At 48.1% G+C, this 18,144-nt stretch overlaps 1 protein-coding gene across 1 annotated transcript in view; it reads right to left on the reverse strand.

Moving 5' to 3' along the window:
• LOC137525178 (probable hydrolase PNKD) overlaps positions 1-18,144 on the reverse strand; it is a 137,244-nt gene that overhangs the window by 46,234 nt on the left and 72,866 nt on the right. Inside the window, exon 3 of the mRNA XM_068246071.1 lies at positions 12,688-12,800. Coding sequence (XP_068102172.1) covers positions 12,688-12,800 — 113 coding nt within the window. The remainder of the gene's footprint in view (positions 1-12,687; positions 12,801-18,144) is intronic.

Consider the following 18,144-nt stretch of genomic DNA (forward strand, 5'->3'; position numbering starts at 1 on the left):
GGCCAATTATTTCTGACGTGTCCAATCCATTTCCAATCGATAAAGGAATCGATTTTGTCTAGTTATTGGAAAACCGATCCCTTTATCAATTGGGAGCAGTTTGGACATGCACACACGCTACAACTTCCTGTCCGATCACCCGTCGATCAGACAGGAAATTGCATCGTGCATTCCCAGCATTATGGTAATTAGCTGGGCTATCTCATTAGACAGTCACTTTCTGGAGAGATCTCTGTGTTTACACTGCGCACAGCTAACATGCTTGATATTTAATGTTTATATGTTGACTAATAAAGAGTAAATGTTTTATCTCCAAATACTGGTGCCGGAGTTGTCTAGATGGGTACGCCAGCTGTATTTGTGTTCATAAATTACCGGTAGCTTTAAAGAGATACCACACAGGAGCGGTTATTAGGGATTTACTCATTTCAAGCCAAAGGCTCCGGTGCTTAAAGTGAACCCAAGGTGAGAGTGATATGGAGGCTGCCATATTTATTTCTTTTTAAACAATACCAGTTTCCGGGCAGCCCTGCTGGTCTATTTGGCTGCAGTAGTGTCTGAACTACACCAGAACACCATTGCTCCTGACCAAGGTATGGAACTCAGCTGTCTTTTGACAGTGGAGATTTGTGGCGGTCCGGAGAGGACGCGCTATTGCATCCCATGCATGGGATTGGGCGGCGTTAAAACTATGCCGCATCAAGCTTTGGCAGCCACAAGTGCTGCGTAGTCCCGTCCAGTCCTGAAGCGGTTAAAGTGACACTGAAGCGAAAAAAAAAGTATTTATGATGTAATAAATTGTAGGTGTAATACAGATAATTAATAGAACTTATAGGGACTCCGAGCACCTCTCATGGGCATGCCTTTAAGCCAGATGACTTCCAACAAAGTCATGCCATGACCCCTCTGGAGGAGCCTCTTGCAATGGCCATGCGTGTCACTTCCTCTTCCTGCTTCATTCAGTGATGCACTTCTCTAACAGAGAAAACAGGGGTGACCCAGAAGTTATAACATAGCCAAGATGGCAGCCACGATTTTTAAATTGAAATCGAAAGGAAACTATTTGGTGCAGAACGTCGATTCAGGCATCAAATGAAAGAGGAGAGCACACGCTACAGAAAGGTATGCATCTTTAAGTACTTTGCAGTACTGGTCGGAGTCTTAAAAGGCATGGCCATGAGAGGTGCTCGGAGTTCTTATAAGTAGCAAAGAAAAAAAAAAAAGAGTCTCGTATTTTTTATTTCAGATACATATCTTTTTTCTTTTTTTATAACATTGCATCATTCTCTAATATTTGCAGTTTACACACTATATTGTATTTTAAACTATGAAACAGAGCAGACCCTTTAAAAAAAGCTTCCCTGCATTAAAACCTTCAACAAACAAGAAACATTGAGAGACAGGGTTGAGATAAGCGCATCAGAAAACAGCACTGTAGCCACCAAGCTTGGAAGCGCTTTTGCACGGATAACAAGTGACGTTTCTTAACACTTCCTGTACTGGAAACAATAAGGGACTCATATCTGTGCTGCTAAAATTCTAATTCCTTTGCTGTACTACACACACAGACCATTATCTAATACGTTTAGTTTCACTTTAGATTCTGTTTAATCCACACCTAACAAAACAGGCAGTTGCCGGATTGTGAATCCCCTTTCTAGGAATAATAGTAACTAATTCTATACTTTTGAAAAGGAACAGTTAACCCTCGGCGGCTGCTGCAGGAGAAGAGAATAGTCCAGAATGAATGCCCCGTTTCGCCTGTATTTGGAGAAGGAGACCGCAGTGACGTCGTGGTTTGGAGAAAAGCTGATGCGAGTCATTAATCTGCCTCCCGCTCGGCCTCCGTTCCCCCTCGCTTCTGGGAAACGCTTATTATCGGCTGGCAAACGCTATAAAAAGATCATGAATGAGATTAAGTACCGCCGGATGGATTCACCATTCTTCCTCATCGCACAGAACGCTCCAGAAGGCTCCGAGCACACAGCTGTCACCAGAATTATAGAATTATCGCTGAAATGCTAGTGCCGCCGCCCACAGCGCGCCGAGCGTGGGACGGATATAACCCATGCAGAGCACACTTATCACCCCACATTATACACAAACACAATATAGGCCAGAACATTCGCACAAAAGGCTTCCCATGGATTATTCTCTGGAGGTCATAATTCAAAACCAAAAGTTTTAATATGGAGTTAGAGAGGCTAATGATGCTTTTTATGCACCTTGGAAATTGACACATCAAATGCAGCAGCTGGAGAGGAGCAGCATGTACTGCACTATGGAGAGGGGAGAGGAGCAGCATGTACTGCACTATGGAGAGGGGAGAGGAGCAGCATGTACTGTACTATGGAGAGGGGAGAGGAGCAGCATGTACTGCACTATGGAGAGGGGAGAGGAGCAGCATGTACTGCACTATGGAGAGGGGAGAGGAGCAGCATGTACTGCACTATGGAGAGGGGAGAGGAGCAGCATGTACTGTACTATGGAGAGGGGAGAGGAGCAGCATGTACTGTACTATGGAGAGGGGATGGGAGAGGAGCAGCATGTACTGTACTATGGAGAGGGGAGAGGAGCAGCATGTACTGTACTATGGAGAGGGGAGAGGAGCAGCATGTACTGTACTATGGAGAGGGGAGAGGAGCAGCATGTACTGTACTATGGAGAGGGGATGGGAGAGGAGCAGCATGTACTGTACTATGGGGAGGGGAGAGGAGCAGCATGTACTGCAGTATGGAGAGGGGAGAGGAGCAGCATGTACTGTACTATGGAGAGGGGAGAGGAGCAGCATGTACTGCACTATGGAGAGGGGAGAGGAGCAGCATGTACAGCACTATGGAGAGGGGAGAGGAGCAGCATGTACTGTACTATGGAGAGGGGAGAGGAGCAGCATGTACTGTACTATGGAGAGGGGAGAGGAGCAGCATGTACTGTACTATGGAGAGGGGAGAGGAGCAGCATGTACTGCACTATGGAGAGGGGAGAGGAGCAGCATGTACTGTACTATGGAGAGGGGAGAGGAGCAGCATGTACTGCACTATGGAGAGGGGAGAGGAGCAGCATGTACTGCACTATGGAGAGGGGAGAGGAGCAGCATGTACTGCACTATGGAGAGGGGAGAGGAGCAGCATGTACTGTACTATGGAGAGGGGAGAGGAGCAGCATGTACTGTACTATGGAGAGGGGATGGGAGAGGAGCAGCATGTACTGTACTATGGAGAGGGGAGAGGAGCAGCATGTACTGTACTATGGAGAGGGGAGAGGAGCAGCATGTACTGTACTATGGAGAGGAGCAGCATGTACTGTACTATGGAGAGGGGATGGGAGAGGAGCAGCATGTACTGTACTATGGGGAGGGGAGAGGAGCAGCATGTACTGTACTATGGAGAGGGGATGGGAGAGGAGCAGCATGTACTGTACTATGGAGAGGGGAGAGGAGCAGCATGTACTGCACTATGGAGAGGGGAGAGGAGCAGCATGTACTGTACTATGGAGAGGAGCAGCATGTACTGTACTATGGAGAGGGGATGGGAGAGGAGCAGCATGTACTGTACTATGGAGAGGGGAGAGGAGCAGCATGTACTGTACTATGGAGAGGGGATGGGAGAGGAGCAGCATGTACTGTACTATGGAGAGGGGAGAGGAGCAGCATGTACTGTACTATGGAGAGGGGAGAGGAGCAGCATGTACTGCACTATGGAGAGGGGAGAGGAGCAGCATGTACTGTACTATGGAGAGGGGAGAGGAGCAGCATGTACTGTACTATGGAGAGGGAAGGGGAGCAGCATGTACTGCACTATGGAGAGGGGAGAGGAGCAGCATGTACTGTACTATGGAGAGGGGAGAGGAGCAGCATATACTGTACTATGGAGAGGGGAGAGGAGCAGCATATACTGTACTATGGAGAGGGGAGAGGAGCAGCATGTACTGTACTATGGAGAGGGGAGAGGAGCAGCATATACTGTACTATGGAGAGGGGAGAGGAGCAGCATATACTGTACTATGGAGAGGGGAGAGGAGCAGCATGTACTGCACTATGGAGAGGGGAGAGGAGCAGCATGTACTGTACTATGGAGAGGGGAGAGGAGCAGCATGTACTGTACTATGGAGAGGGGAGGGGAGCAGCATGTCCTGTACTATGCAGAGGGGAGGTGCAGCATGTACTGTACTATGGAGAGGGGAGAGGAGCAGCATGTACTGTACTATGGAGAGGGGAGAGGAGCAGCATGTACTGTACTATGGAGAGGGGAGGGGAGCAGCATGCACTGTACTATGGAGAGGGGAGAGGAGCAGCATGCACTGTACTATGGAGAGGGGAGGGGAGCAGCATATACTGTACTATGGAGAGGGGAGGGGAGCAGCATGTACTGTACTATGGAGAGGGGAGAGGAGCAGCATGTACTGTACTATGGAGAGGGGAGAGGAGCAGCATGCACTGTACTATGGAGAGGGGAGGGGAGCAGCATGCACTGTACTATGGAGAGGGGAGGGGAGCAGCATGTACTGTACTATGGAGAGGGGAGGGGAGCAGCATATACTGTACTATGGAGAGGGGAGGGGAGCAGCATGTACTGTACTATGGAGAGGGGAGAGGAGCAGCATGTACTGTACTATGGAGAGGGGAGAGGAGCAGCATGCACTGTACTATGGAGAGGGGAGGGGAGCAGCATGCACTGTACTATGGAGAGGGGAGGGGAGCAGCATGCACTGTACTATGGAGAGGGGAGGGGAGCAGCATATACTGTACTATGGAGAGGGGAGGGGAGCAGCATGTACTGTACTATGGAGAGGGGAGAGGAGCAGCATGCACTGTACTATGGAGAGGGGAGGGGAGCAGCATATACTGTACTATGGAGAGGGGAGGGGAGCAGCATGTACTGTACTATGGAGAGGGGAGAGGAGCAGCATGTACTGTACTATGGAGAGGGGAGAGGAGCAGCATGCACTGTACTATGGAGAGGGGAGGGGAGCAGCATGCACTGTACTATGGAGAGGGGAGAGGAGCAGCATGTACTGTACTATGGAGAGGGGAGGGGAGCAGCATATACTGTACTATGGAGAGGGGAGGGGAGCAGCATGTCCTGTACTATGGAGAGGGGAGGTGCAGCATGTACTGTACTATGGAGAGGGGAGAGGAGCAGCATGTACTGTACTATGGAGAGGGGAGAGGAGCAGCATGTACTGTACTATGGAGAGGGGAGAGGAGCAGCATGTACTGTACTATGGAGAGGGGAGAGGAGCAGCATGTACTGTACTATGGAGAGGGGAGCAGCATGTACTGTACTATGGAGAGGGGAGGGGAGCAGCATGTACTGTACTATGGAGAGGGGAGAGGAGCAGCATGTGCTGTACTATGGGGAGGGGAGAGGAGCAGCATGTGCTGTACTATGGAGAGGAGCAGCATATACTGTACTATGGAGAGGGGAAGGAGCAGCATGTACTGTACTATGGAGAGGGGAGAGGAGCAGCATGTACTGTACTATGGAGAGGGGAGAGGAGCAGCATGTACTGTACTATGGAGAGGGGAGAGGAGCAGCATGTACTGTACTATGGAGAGGGGAGAGGAGCAGCATGTACTGTACTATGGAGAGGGGAGGGGAGCAGCATGCACTGTACTATGGAGAGGGGAGAGGAGCAGCATGCACTGTACTATGGAGAGGGGAGGGGAGCAGCATATACTGTACTATGGAGAGGGGAGGGGAGCAGCATGTACTGTACTATGGAGAGGGGAGAGGAGCAGCATGTACTGTACTATGGAGAGGGGAGAGGAGCAGCATGTACTGTACTATGGAGAGGGGAGAGGAGCAGCATGTACTGTACTATGGAGAGGGGAGGGGAGCAGCATGCACTGTACTATGGAGAGGGGAGAGGAGCAGCATGTACTGTACTATGGAGAGGAGCAGCATGTACTGTACTATGGAGAGGGGAGGGGAGCAGCATATACTGTACTATGGAGAGGGGAGGGGAGCAGCATGTCCTGTACTATGGAGAGGGGAGGTGCAGCATGTACTGTACTATGGAGAGGGGAGAGGAGCAGCATGTACTGTACTATGGAGAGGGGAGAGGAGCAGCATGTACTGTACTATGGAGAGGGGAGAGGAGCAGCATGTACTGTACTATGGAGAGGGGAGAGGAGCAGCATGTACTGTACTATGGAGAGGGGAGCAGCATGTACTGTACTATGGAGAGGGGAGGGGAGCAGCATGTACTGTACTATGGAGAGGGGAGAGGAGCAGCATGTGCTGTACTATGGAGAGGGGAGAGGAGCAGCATGTGCTGTACTATGGAGAGGAGCAGCATATACTGTACTATGGAGAGGGGAAGGAGCAGCATGTACTGTACTATGGAGAGGGGAGAGGAGCAGCATGTACTGTACTATGGAGAGGGGAGAGGAGCAGCATGTACTGTACTATGGAGAGGGGAGAGGAGCAGCATGTACTGTACTATGGAGAGGGGAGAGGAGCAGCATGTACTGTACTATGGAGAGGGGAGAGGAGCAGCATGTACTGTACTATGGAGAGGGGAGAGGAGCAGCATGTTCTGTACTATGGAGAGGGGAGAGGAGCAGCATGTTCTGTACTATGGAGAGGAGCAGCATGTACTGTACTATGGAGAGGGGAGAGGAGCAGCATGTACTGTACTATGGAGAGGGGAGGGGAGCAGCATGTACTGTACTATGGAGAGGGCAGAGGAGCAGCATGTACTGTACTATGGAGAGGGGGGAGGAGCAGCATATACTGTACTATGGAGAGTGGAGAGGAGCAGCATGTACTGCACTATGGAGAGGGGGAAGGAGCAGCATGTACTGTACTATGGAGAGGGGGAGGAGCAGCATATACTGTACTATGGAGAGGGGGAGGAGCAGCATGTACTGTACTATGGAGGGTGGAGAGGAGCAGCATGTACTGTACTATGGAGAGGGGAGGGGAACAGCATGTACTGTACTATGGAGAGGGGAGGGGAGCAGCATGTACTGTACTATGGAGAGGGCAGAGGAGCAGCATGTACTGTACTATGGAGAGGGGAGGGGAGCAGCATATACTGTACTATGGAGAGGGGGAGGAGCAGCATATACTGTACTATGGAGGAGGGGGGCAGCATGTACTGTACTATGGAGAGGGGAGAGGAGCAGCATATACTGTACTATGGAGAGGGGAGGGGAGCAGCATGTACTGTACTATGGAGAGGGCAGAGGAGCAGCATGTACTGTACTATGGAGAGGGGGGAGGAGCAGCATATACTGTACTATGGAGAGGGGGAGGAGCAGCATGTACTGTACTATGGAGAGTGGAGAGGAGCAGCATGTACTGTACTATGGAGAGGGGAGGGGAACAGCATGTACTGTACTATGGAGAGGGGAGCAGCATATACTGTACTATGGAGAGGGGGAGGAGCAGCATGTACTGTACTATGGAGAGGGGAGGGGAGCAGCATATACTGTACTATGGAGAGGGGGAGGAGCAGCATATACTGTACTATGGAGGAGGGGGGCAGCATGTACTGTACTATGGAGAGGGGAGAGGAGCAGCATGTACTGTACTATGGAGAGGGGGAAGGAGCAGCATGTACTGTACTATGGAGAGGGGGAGGAGCAGCATATACTGTACTATGGAGAGGGGGAGGAGCAGCATGTACTGTACTATGGAGAGGGGAGAGGAGCAGCATGTTCTGTACTATGGAGAGGGGAGGGGAGCAGCATGTACTGTACTATGGAGAGGGGAGAGGAGCAGCATGTACTGTACTATGGAGAGGGGAGAGGAGCAGCATGTACTGTACTATGGAGAGGGGAGAGGAGCAGCATGTACTGTACTATGGAGAGGGGAGAGGAGCAGCATATACTGTACTATGGAGAGGGGGAGGAGCAGCATGTACTGTACTATGGAGAGGGGAGAGGAGCAGCATATACTGTACTATGGAGAGGGGAGAGAAGCAGCATGTTCTGTACTATGGAGAGGGGAGCAGCATATACTGTACTATGGAGAGGGGAGAGGAGCAGCATGTGCTGTACTATGGAGAGGGGAGAGGAGCAGCATGTACTGTACTATGGAGAGGGGAGAGGAGCAGCATGTACTGTACTATGGAGAGGGGAGCAGCATATACTGTACTATGGAGAGGGGAGAGGAGCAGCATGTACTGTACTATGGAGAGGGGAGCAGCATGTACTGTACTATGGAGAGGGGAGAGGAGCAGCATGTACTGTACTATGGAGAAGGGAGAGGAGCAGCATGTACTGTACTATGGAGAGGGGAGGAGCAGCATGTACTGTACTATGGAGAGGGGAGGAGCCGCATGTACTGTACTATGGAGAGAGGAGAGGAGCAGCATGTACTGTACTATGGAGAGAGGAGAGGAGCAGCATGTACTGTACCATGGAGAGGGGAGAGGAGCAGCATGTACTGTACTATGGAGAGGGGAGGGGAGCAGCATGTACTGTACTATGGAGAGGGGAGAGGAGCAGCATGTACTGTACTATGGAGAGGGGAGAGGAACAGCATGTGCTGTACTATGGAGAGGGGAGGGGAGCAGCATATACTGTACTATGGAGAGGGGAGGTGCAGCATGTACTGTACTATGGAGAGGGGAGAGGAGCAGCATGTATTGTACTATGGAGAGGGGATGGGAGAGGAGCAGCATGTACTGTACTATGGAGAGGGGGGAGGTGCAGCATGTACTGTACTATGGAGAGGGGGGAGGTGCAGCATGTACTGTACTATGGAGAGGGGAGAGAAGCAGCATGTACTGTACTATGGAGAGGGGGAGGTGCAGCATGTACTGTACTATGGAGGGGGAAGGAGCAGCATGTACTGTACTATGGAGAGGGGAGAGGAGCAGCATGTACTGCACTATGGAGAGGGGAGGGGAGCAGCATGTACTGTACTATGGAGAGGGGAGGGGAGCAGCATGTACTGTACTATGGAGAGGGGAGGGAGGAGCAGCATATACTGTACTATGGGGAGGGGAGGGGAGCAGCATGTACTGTACTATGGAGAGGGGAGAGGAGCAGCATGTACTGTACTATGGAGAGGGGAGAGGAGCAGCATGTACTGTACTATGGAGAGGGGAGAGGAGCAGCATGTACTGTACTATGGAGAGGGGAGAGGAGCAGCATGTACTGTACTATGGAGAGGGGAGAGGAGCAGCATGTTTCTGTACTATGGAGAGGGGAGAGGAGCAGCATGTACTGTACTATGGAGAGGGGAGAGGAGCACACGTACTGTACTATGGAGAGTGGAGAGGAGCAGCATGTACTGACTATGGAGAGGGGAGAGGAGCAGCATGTACTGTACTATGGAGAGGGGAGAGGAGCAGCATGTACTGTACTATGGAGAGGGGAGAGGAGCAGCATGTACTGTACTATGGAGAGGGGAGAGGAGCAGCATGTACTGTACTATGGAGAAGGGAAGGGGCAGCATGTACTGTACTATGGAGAGGGGAGCAGCATGTACTGTACTATGGTGAAGGGAGAGGAGCAGCATGTACTGTACTATGGAGAGGGGAGAGGAGCAGCATGTACTGTACTATGGAGAAGGGAGGGGAGCAGCATGTATTGTACTATGGAGAGGGGATGGGAGAGGAGCAGCATGTACTGTACTATGGAGAGGGGAGAGGAGCAGCATGTACTGTACTATGGAGAGGGGGGAGGTGCAGCATGTACTATACTGTGGAGAGGGGAGAGGTGCAGCATGTACTGACTATGGAGAGGGGAAAGGAGCAGCATGTACTGTACTATGGAGAGGGGAGAGGAGCAGCATGTACTGACTATGGAGAGGGGAGAGGAGCAGCATGTACTGACTATGGAGAGGGGAGAGGAGCAGCATGTACTGTACTATGGAGAGGGGAGAGGAGCAGCATGTATTGACTATGGAGAAGGGAGGGGTGAGGAGCAGCATGTACTGTACTATGGAGAGGGGAACAGTATATGGCACAATATAGAGAAGAGGAAGGTGCCAGTGACTTCTGGTTACAATCATGTAATTTGTGTCTTAGTCTTTAGATTTCTCCTTTCCTCATGAAACTTTGCTGGCTGGCACACTGCATGCTGGGAGGACACATTTTGTACATGGACGTCACCAGTGTTCCCGCTATGCACCGACCTCACCAGCCATAAACGCCTCATCCACAATCCAGCTTGCATGGAAAGGGTTAAAGCAATTTTCCCACAACAATGCGGCTGATTTCAGCACTCTCCTGTGAACAAAGCGACGGGCTTCCCCCTCTGGACACGGGGTGACATTTTCTGAGCGCCGGACTCTGAACTTTATTGTTCCATAATCCTGGGGCTGCAGTGATATTAGCGAGAGACGAGTGCCTGGATCGCGCCCAAATCTACGCACGCCCGTAACCTCGGCTCGGCCTGCGCTGTCCGGCCAAACAGATGTAGCCAGCGATATTACTCCCCTGGTATCCAAACACATCAATACCCCCCCAGTGGGGCAAATACCTTCCATGCCTGCAGGATACTCCCCAGAGGACAGCCTGAATTTTACGGTAAAACTAACTTTTCCTGAGAAATCACTGTCGCTAGGTCAATTCTTTACATAGCCAGGAGAGAAGCGACGCTATGCCAGATTCTTACATTGTTCTGTTGTACTGAATATCCTAACATGAGATCACGCAGCAAGTGACAGACAGGAAATGCTACACGGGCCTGTCAGCCTGCTATAATCTCTGGTTTCTCTGCCTGTAAATCAGGGGTCTCAAACTCGCGGCCCGCGGCCCATTTGCGGCCCTCGATACAATATTTTGTGGCCCTCGCCGGCAAAAGCTTCCTTATAGTTCGCTTCAGTGCTCCCAAGTAATCCGCCGCATCCCCACCGCTAAACGAGGGCTGCAGAGCCCCCAAATCGCCCGGAGGGCAATCCGCTGGCATTTCCTGGAAGGGGCAGAGCTTTCAGCTTCAGCTCTGCCCCTCCTGACGTCAATCGCCGCCTCTCCCTGCCCCTCTCTGTGAAGGAAGAGTGAGAGGGGCGGGTAGAGGCAGCGATGCGCCGTGATTGTGAAATTCCTTATGCGGCCCAGCCTCATCCTGACTTTGCCTCCTGCGGCCCCCCAGGTAAATTGAGTTTGAGACTGCTGTAAATAATAATGGCAGTATTTGTATAGCGCCTTTCTCCTGTCGGACTCAAAGCGCTTGCGAGGCAGCCACTAGAGCGCACTCAGTAGGCAGTAGCAGTGTTAGGGAGTCTTGCCCAATGAACTCCTTACTGAATTACTGGCTTACTGAACAGGCAGAGCCGAGATTCGAACCCAGGTCTCCCATGTCAGAGGCAGAGCCCTTAACCATTACACCATCCAGCCACTGCATGAATGCAGGTTGCATACAACTTAGAACTGGGCCAATAAAATGCACCTCCTGCTGTTTTTGAATGGCCCAATGGCAACCTGCATACACTTTCCATGCAAATCAAAGTTATTTGCATCTCACAGACTAGATTTACAGCAGAGTCCCCGTTATCTGGAACTCAGGCAACCGGAAGTCTCAAGTGACCGGCATGCCTAAAGGGATAACTAAGACTTTCTTGTTTTGTTTTGGGGGGGGGGGGGGGGGGGGGGTTGCCGGCTATAGAATACTCAGAACCTTTAGAGGCATCCTGTAGTTTCTAATGGCTTCTAGTATCCATGTACAGCTTGTCATGTGACCAGGTGCTGGTCATGTGACACACCAAGAGCATTGAGGTTGTCGGAAAGCCGCCGGGAGCTCGCCAGGACACTGGAGGCATGGTAAGTATTCTCTACTTGCAAGCGGGAAAGGAAGAGGGGGGGGGGGGGCAAGGGATAAGTAAGGAATGGAATGGCTGGTTGGCCCGAAAAAGCACAAACCTTCAAGCACATATGTCCGGCATCCGGCGATCCACGCCGGTAACAGATACTAGTGACTAGGGATGATCAATGAGATGCAAATACTTTTGAGTTTATGCAGATTTTTAATGCAAATAGATGCAGCTTGAAAATGGACCACTCGAGTCCCACCCAGGTTTAAATCGATCGGTCCAATTTCAAGCTGCATACATCTGCATACAAATTTACATAAATTTGCATAAACTCAGTATTTGCATCTCATCGATTATCCCTACTAGTGACTACGCTGTACTTCCCAGTAGTGATGAGCATGTCCAGGAGAACTCATGGAGAAGCATGTGATCGGTTTGGTCAGGTGATAGTTATGCAAGTCTCTGATTTGCTAGTCATGATCATGTGGTAAAGGATGTGATCCCAGCCAATCAGAGCTTTGCAAATCTGTCAGCTGATCAAACAAATTGTATGCTTCTCCATGAGTTCTCCAAGACATGACCCTGCCTACTCCCCAGCAAGGCTCCCGCTGGTCTGCAGCCCTCCTCCCTCTGTAGGAGTCTTCTCCCTCCAACTCCCCATGTCAGCTGGGTTTCCCAAGTGGCGATTCATGAAGGGAGTCTCACATGCAAATTTCCATGGACTCAGGAAGATAAAAGGTACAGAACAGCAAAGATGGAGTGGATTGTTTATACCAGTGATCTGCAAACGTGGCTCTCCAGCTGTTAAGGCACTACAAGTCCCACAATGCATTTGTCTTTATGAATCATGACTGTGGCTGTCAGACTCCTGCAATGCATTGTGGAACTTGTAGTTCCTTAACAGCTGGAGAGCCAAGTTTGCAGATCACTGGTTTATACACTCCGTGGCTGCATAGAGAACTCTTGTAGCGGTTACCTGCACAGCAGCGGGGTCCGAGGGGTCCACAGCCACGGCCAGGCTGCATGTAGTGTCAATCACCAGGTAGCTGTAGTTATCAGACAGGACCGGGATGGGCACCACCTTCACACCTTGAAGGAACAAACACAATGATTAGACAAGACAGACAGCACTGAGCTTACAACCCTATTACAGGCAGATTATAACTGTATAAGTCTATTTAAAAAAAAAAAAAAGTACATTTTAAAATTTATCACAAAAACATTGTTAAAGTAGGCTGACAGCTGACGTAGCCGGATCTGCGCCACCACCAGCCTGATGTCCCCTGGCACCGCCTTCCTCAGATGGCCACTCCCACTGCAGTGAGGAGCCTGACAGAGGAGGGCGTCACCAACTGCAATCTCTGCTGAAACCACGCCTCCCTAACATCCAATCAAACACCTGTCAGGCAGTAAGGCTCTATTCACGCCTGCGTTTTGCAGGAGTGATTTTTCCGCGATTTCACGTGGAAAAATCACTGAACACTGCAGCAATTTTGGCGTGATCGTGTTTTGCGCTTCTATAGCACTGAAACGCGATCGCCTGGAAATCGCCTGAAAATGGTGCAGGCTACGCGTTTGCATTTGGCGTTTTTTGCCCATTTTTGGGTGATTTACGGCGATTAAAGCAAATCGCCCAAGAACGGGCCCATAGGGTTTCATTACGCTAGCGCTTTTAACCCATTCAGGTTCTGTCGTTTTCACGTGAGAAATGTTCACCTCCCATTCATTAGCCTATAACTTTATCACTACTTATCACAATGCATTGATCTATATCTTGTTTTTTCCGCCACCAATTAGGCTTTCTTTGGGGGGTACATTTTGCTAAGAGCCACTTTACTGTAAATGCATTTTAACAGGAAGAATAAGAAAAAAATGGAAAAATTCATTATTTCTCAGTTTTCAGCCATTATAGTTTTAAAATAATACATGCCTCCATAATGAAAACTCGCGTATTGTATTTGTCCATATGTCCCGGTTATTACACCGTTAAAATTATGTCCCTATCACAATGTATGGCGACAATATTTTATTTGGAAATAAAGGTGCATTTTTTCCATTTTGCATCTATCACTATTTACATGTTTAAAGGGACTCCGAGCAGTGCGGAAACTATGGAAAGATGCATATCATTTTAAAGCTCTCTTTCTCCTCTTTCCAATGATATATAAACCACCACACTACGCCTTTTAGTTTTCACGATTTTCGCGATTGAATTTGCCGCGGCCGCGATTTCAATCGCGAAAATAGAGAAAACTAAAAGGCGTAGGGGGACAATTTAGGGGTCGTCTGAAAGAGGAGAAAGAGCTTTAAAATGATATCCATCTTTCCATAGTTACATTGTATTACACAAGGCGACTTTTTCTCAAAGTCAGCAGCTCCATTCAGCAGAAAAAGTCGGCCTGTGTAATACAATGTAACTATGGAAAGATGGATATCATTTTAAAGCTCTCTTTCTCCTCTTTCTGACGACCCCTAAATCGTCACCCTATGCCTTTTAGTTTTCTCTATTTTCGCGATTGAAATCGCGGCCGCTGCAATTTCAATTGCGAAAATCGTGAAAACTAAAAGGTGTAGGGCGGTGGTTTATATATCATTGGAAAGAGGAGAAAGAGAGCTTTAAAATGATATGCATCTTTCCATAGTTTCCGCACTGCTCGGAGTCCCTTTAAAATAAAAAAAAAAAAATAGAAATATTTCATCTTTACATTGATATTTAAAAAGTTTAGACCCTTAGGTAAATATTTACATGTTTTTGTTTTTTTTATTGTAATGGTTTTTTTTTTTTTTTATATTAAACATTTTATTTGGGTACTTTTGGGAGGGTGGGAGGTAAACAATAGATTTATAATGTAAATGTGTGTTAATTCTTTTTGTTTTGTTTTTTTCAGGTGTAGTATTACTTTTTGGCCACAAGATGGCGGCCATGAGTTTGTTTACATGACGTCACTCTAAGCGTAGCACGCGCTTAGAGTGACGCATCAGGAAGAAGACGGCCAGAAAAAGCTCAGCTTCCGAGAGAAGCTGTCGCTTTTTCAGCGGGGGAGAGGAATCAATGATCGGGCTCCATAGCCCGATACATTGATTCCTTGGCTACCGAATCCGTGGCCGGGAGTGCGCGTGCACGATCGGCCGCGGTAGCGCGCATGGTTCCTGGACGTAGAAACTACGTCCAGGAACCAAAATAGGTTAAAAAGCGCTAGCGTTTGAGCGTTTTGCCAAAATCGCAACAAAACGCTCTAGCGTTAATGGGGCCTCAAGAGGAACGGATTTACATTAGATTGCAGTTAGCCCCTCCTCACTAGAGATGATCAATGATATGCAAATACTTCTTAACGTCTGCAAATTCATGTAAGTTTTTATGCAAATATATGCAGCTTGAAAATGGGCCAATCAATTTAAACTCGGGTGAGACTTGATTGGCCCATTTTCAAGCTGAGTATATCTGCATAAAAATGTACATACATTTGCAAAAACTCCTCTTCCTACTCCTCACCCATAACACCACACTTGTCTGATAAAGCCACGCCTCCCTAGTGATTAACTAGGGAGTGATTAACTTCTTCAAGCCAAGGGAGATTAAGACAATATACAGCATATCATATACATAATATATGGGGTACATAAAAATACAGACGACAATGGTATACCCAATATATCGGCATTGGTACACAAAGGATTGGTAGACATCGTCATTACATTGACAAATGTAACATTATAACCAAAATGTAAAGCAAGTTCCAAAACACAAAAGGGTGAGAGAGCTCTGCCCTTGTGAGCTTACAATTTAAAGGAATATGGGGGGCGGGGGGGAAAGAGGAGGGTAGTACACAATACGCAGTATATAATATGTATACCTAGCAGGGCTGTGGGGTCGGTACAAAAATCCCCCCACTCTTCAGGTTAGGATTCTACTGACTCCTCGAAGTTGCATATTACAATTTTGTTGATTGAAGATATATACATGCATCTCTTAACTGCCGACGCTTAGGAATTTTAAAAGACAACTGAAGTGAGAGGTATATGGAGGCTGCCATATTTATTATTTTTAAACAATACCAGTCACCTGGCTAGCCGGCTGATCTTCTGCCTCAATACTTTTAGTCATAGACTAAAACTAGTCTTTGGTAAGAGTACTTGTAGAAGGAACAGACAAGAACATCTATCAGGCCTTAGGCAATATTACTGTGGGTACATGTAAAGGTGGCCACACACGATACAATAAAATGATCCGGTAATTCGCTAAAAACGATCGGATCTCCCGTAAAAAATCGAAAGCTTTTTTTTCATTCGACTGAAAAATCCGATCGGATTTCCCGTTTTCTTCGATTTTACTCGATCCAGACTGCCAGATATTTTTCTTCAATCTTTCTAAAGATTGTATGGTGTGTGTTGGATTGACAATTTATTAATATACACACCCTAGCAATTTTTTCAGAGTTTCCAATCATTTTTATAATTGGGGGAAAAATTGAACATACGTGTGTGGTACATTGGTCATATTTTTGAAATGTTGCAATCAGTCAGAAAAATTGATTGGAATTCTTAAATTGAACAGATATTTAAAACATTGTATGGTGTGTGGCCACCTTAAGAGTGATGTGCAGGTACTCTGCATGAGAATGAGGCGATTCTTCCTCTATTACACATCCTTTATGCACAATCTGACATGGATCAGACCCTAGGCAATGTAACTGTGGATACATGTAAGAGTGATGTGCAGGTACTCTGCAGGAGAATGAGGGGATTCTTCCTCTATTACACATTCTTCATGCACAATCTGACATGGATCAGACCCTAGGCAATGTAACTGTGGATACATGTAAGAGTGATGTGCAGGTACTCTGCAGGAGAATGAGGGGATTCTTCCTCTATTACACATTCTTCATGCACAATCTGACATGGATCAGACCCTAGGCAATGTAACTGTGGATACATGTAAGAGTGATGTGCAGGTACTCTGCAGGAGAATGAGGGGATTCTTCCTCTATTACACATTCTTCATGCACAATCTGACATGGATCAGACCCTAGGCAATGTAACTGTGGGTACATGTAAGAATGATGTGCAGGTACTCTGCAGGGGAATGAGGAGATTCTTCCTCTATTACACATTCTTCATGCAAAATCTGAACCAGGTTTATGGGTGATAGACAACACCTATGTGTTCAATGTGCACAACATTCTCAGTGGATTCCCTGCAGCTCTGTGGGGAGTGCATATGTAGAGTATAGTACTACTGTGTAACAAAGTAAACCTGAGACAGATGAAATTAAAGTTTTATACATACCTGGGGCTTCCTCCAGCCCCCTTCAGGCTAATCAGTCCCTCGCTGTCCTCCTCCACCACCTGCATCTTCTGCTATGGGTCCAGGTCTATTTTAATTACAGTTTAAATTCATTAGGAGTCGGAGTCGGTGCATTTTCTCTCTACTCTGACTCCAGGTACCAAAAATTGCCCCGACTCAGATTCCTCGACTCCGACTCCACAGCTCTGCTTAAAACGATTGTTGCCAATCTAAATCCATAGATTCTCACATTTCTCCTTATCTGCACTTTAATTGCTTGAATGGTTCAAACTTTTTATAGCGGCTCCCTTGTGATTGGATAAGAACAGCGGCTCAGGTGGAATGAAATGTACGCTGCAATTAGCGTTTCACCGTATTATTATCGGGGGACTGTGGAAAGGAGCTTGGCTGTGTCACACGTGAAATAATAGGTGAGTATTATAGCGGAGGGTCTTTGTGATGCGCCACTAATGGCCGTTATTCAGGTGCCGGCAGACATCTGTATTATTCTGGCTTTTGTATGAAAACTGCACCTCTGTTAAACGGTGTAACGTTTCTCAGCGCTGTACAAAGCATTGTGCAATCCACAGAGCGTCTCCAGTCACCGGAATAGGACAATACTGCCTCCCCCTGCAGACGGGCTGACTCTAATGACCTATTATCCCTTCCACATAGCTTTCATTTCATCCTGAAATCCTGATGTACGGATAGCTGAGAGAGTGTCCTCTGCTCCTCCAACCAGACCCAGATTTCGTGACTTTAAAGGTAGCCAGAAGTGAGAGAGATATGATCGGTTTCAGGCTGAAATCGATTCACAATCTGTGTGCAGTATTGGGCAGCCATACGATCCCTCTGTGATCAGATTCGATCAGAGAGGGATCTATCTGTTGGTCGAATCTAATGGCAAATCGACCAGTGTATGACCACCTTAATCCTCTTAGCCATAGACCCTGAACAAGCATGCAGATCAGGTGCTCTGTCTGAAGTGTGACTGGATTAGCTGCATGCTTGTTTCTGGTGTTATTCAGACACTACTGCAGCCAAACAGATCTTCAGGACTGCCAGGTACCCGGTATTGTTTAATGGTTTAAAGGAAATAAATATGGCAGCCTCCATATCCCTCTCACTTCAGATTCCCTTTAAAAGGAAT

The sequence above is a fragment of the Hyperolius riggenbachi genome, chromosome 7 (genome assembly GCF_040937935.1).
Source record: "Hyperolius riggenbachi isolate aHypRig1 chromosome 7, aHypRig1.pri, whole genome shotgun sequence".
NCBI classification, from domain to species: Eukaryota; Metazoa; Chordata; class Amphibia; order Anura; family Hyperoliidae; genus Hyperolius; species Hyperolius riggenbachi.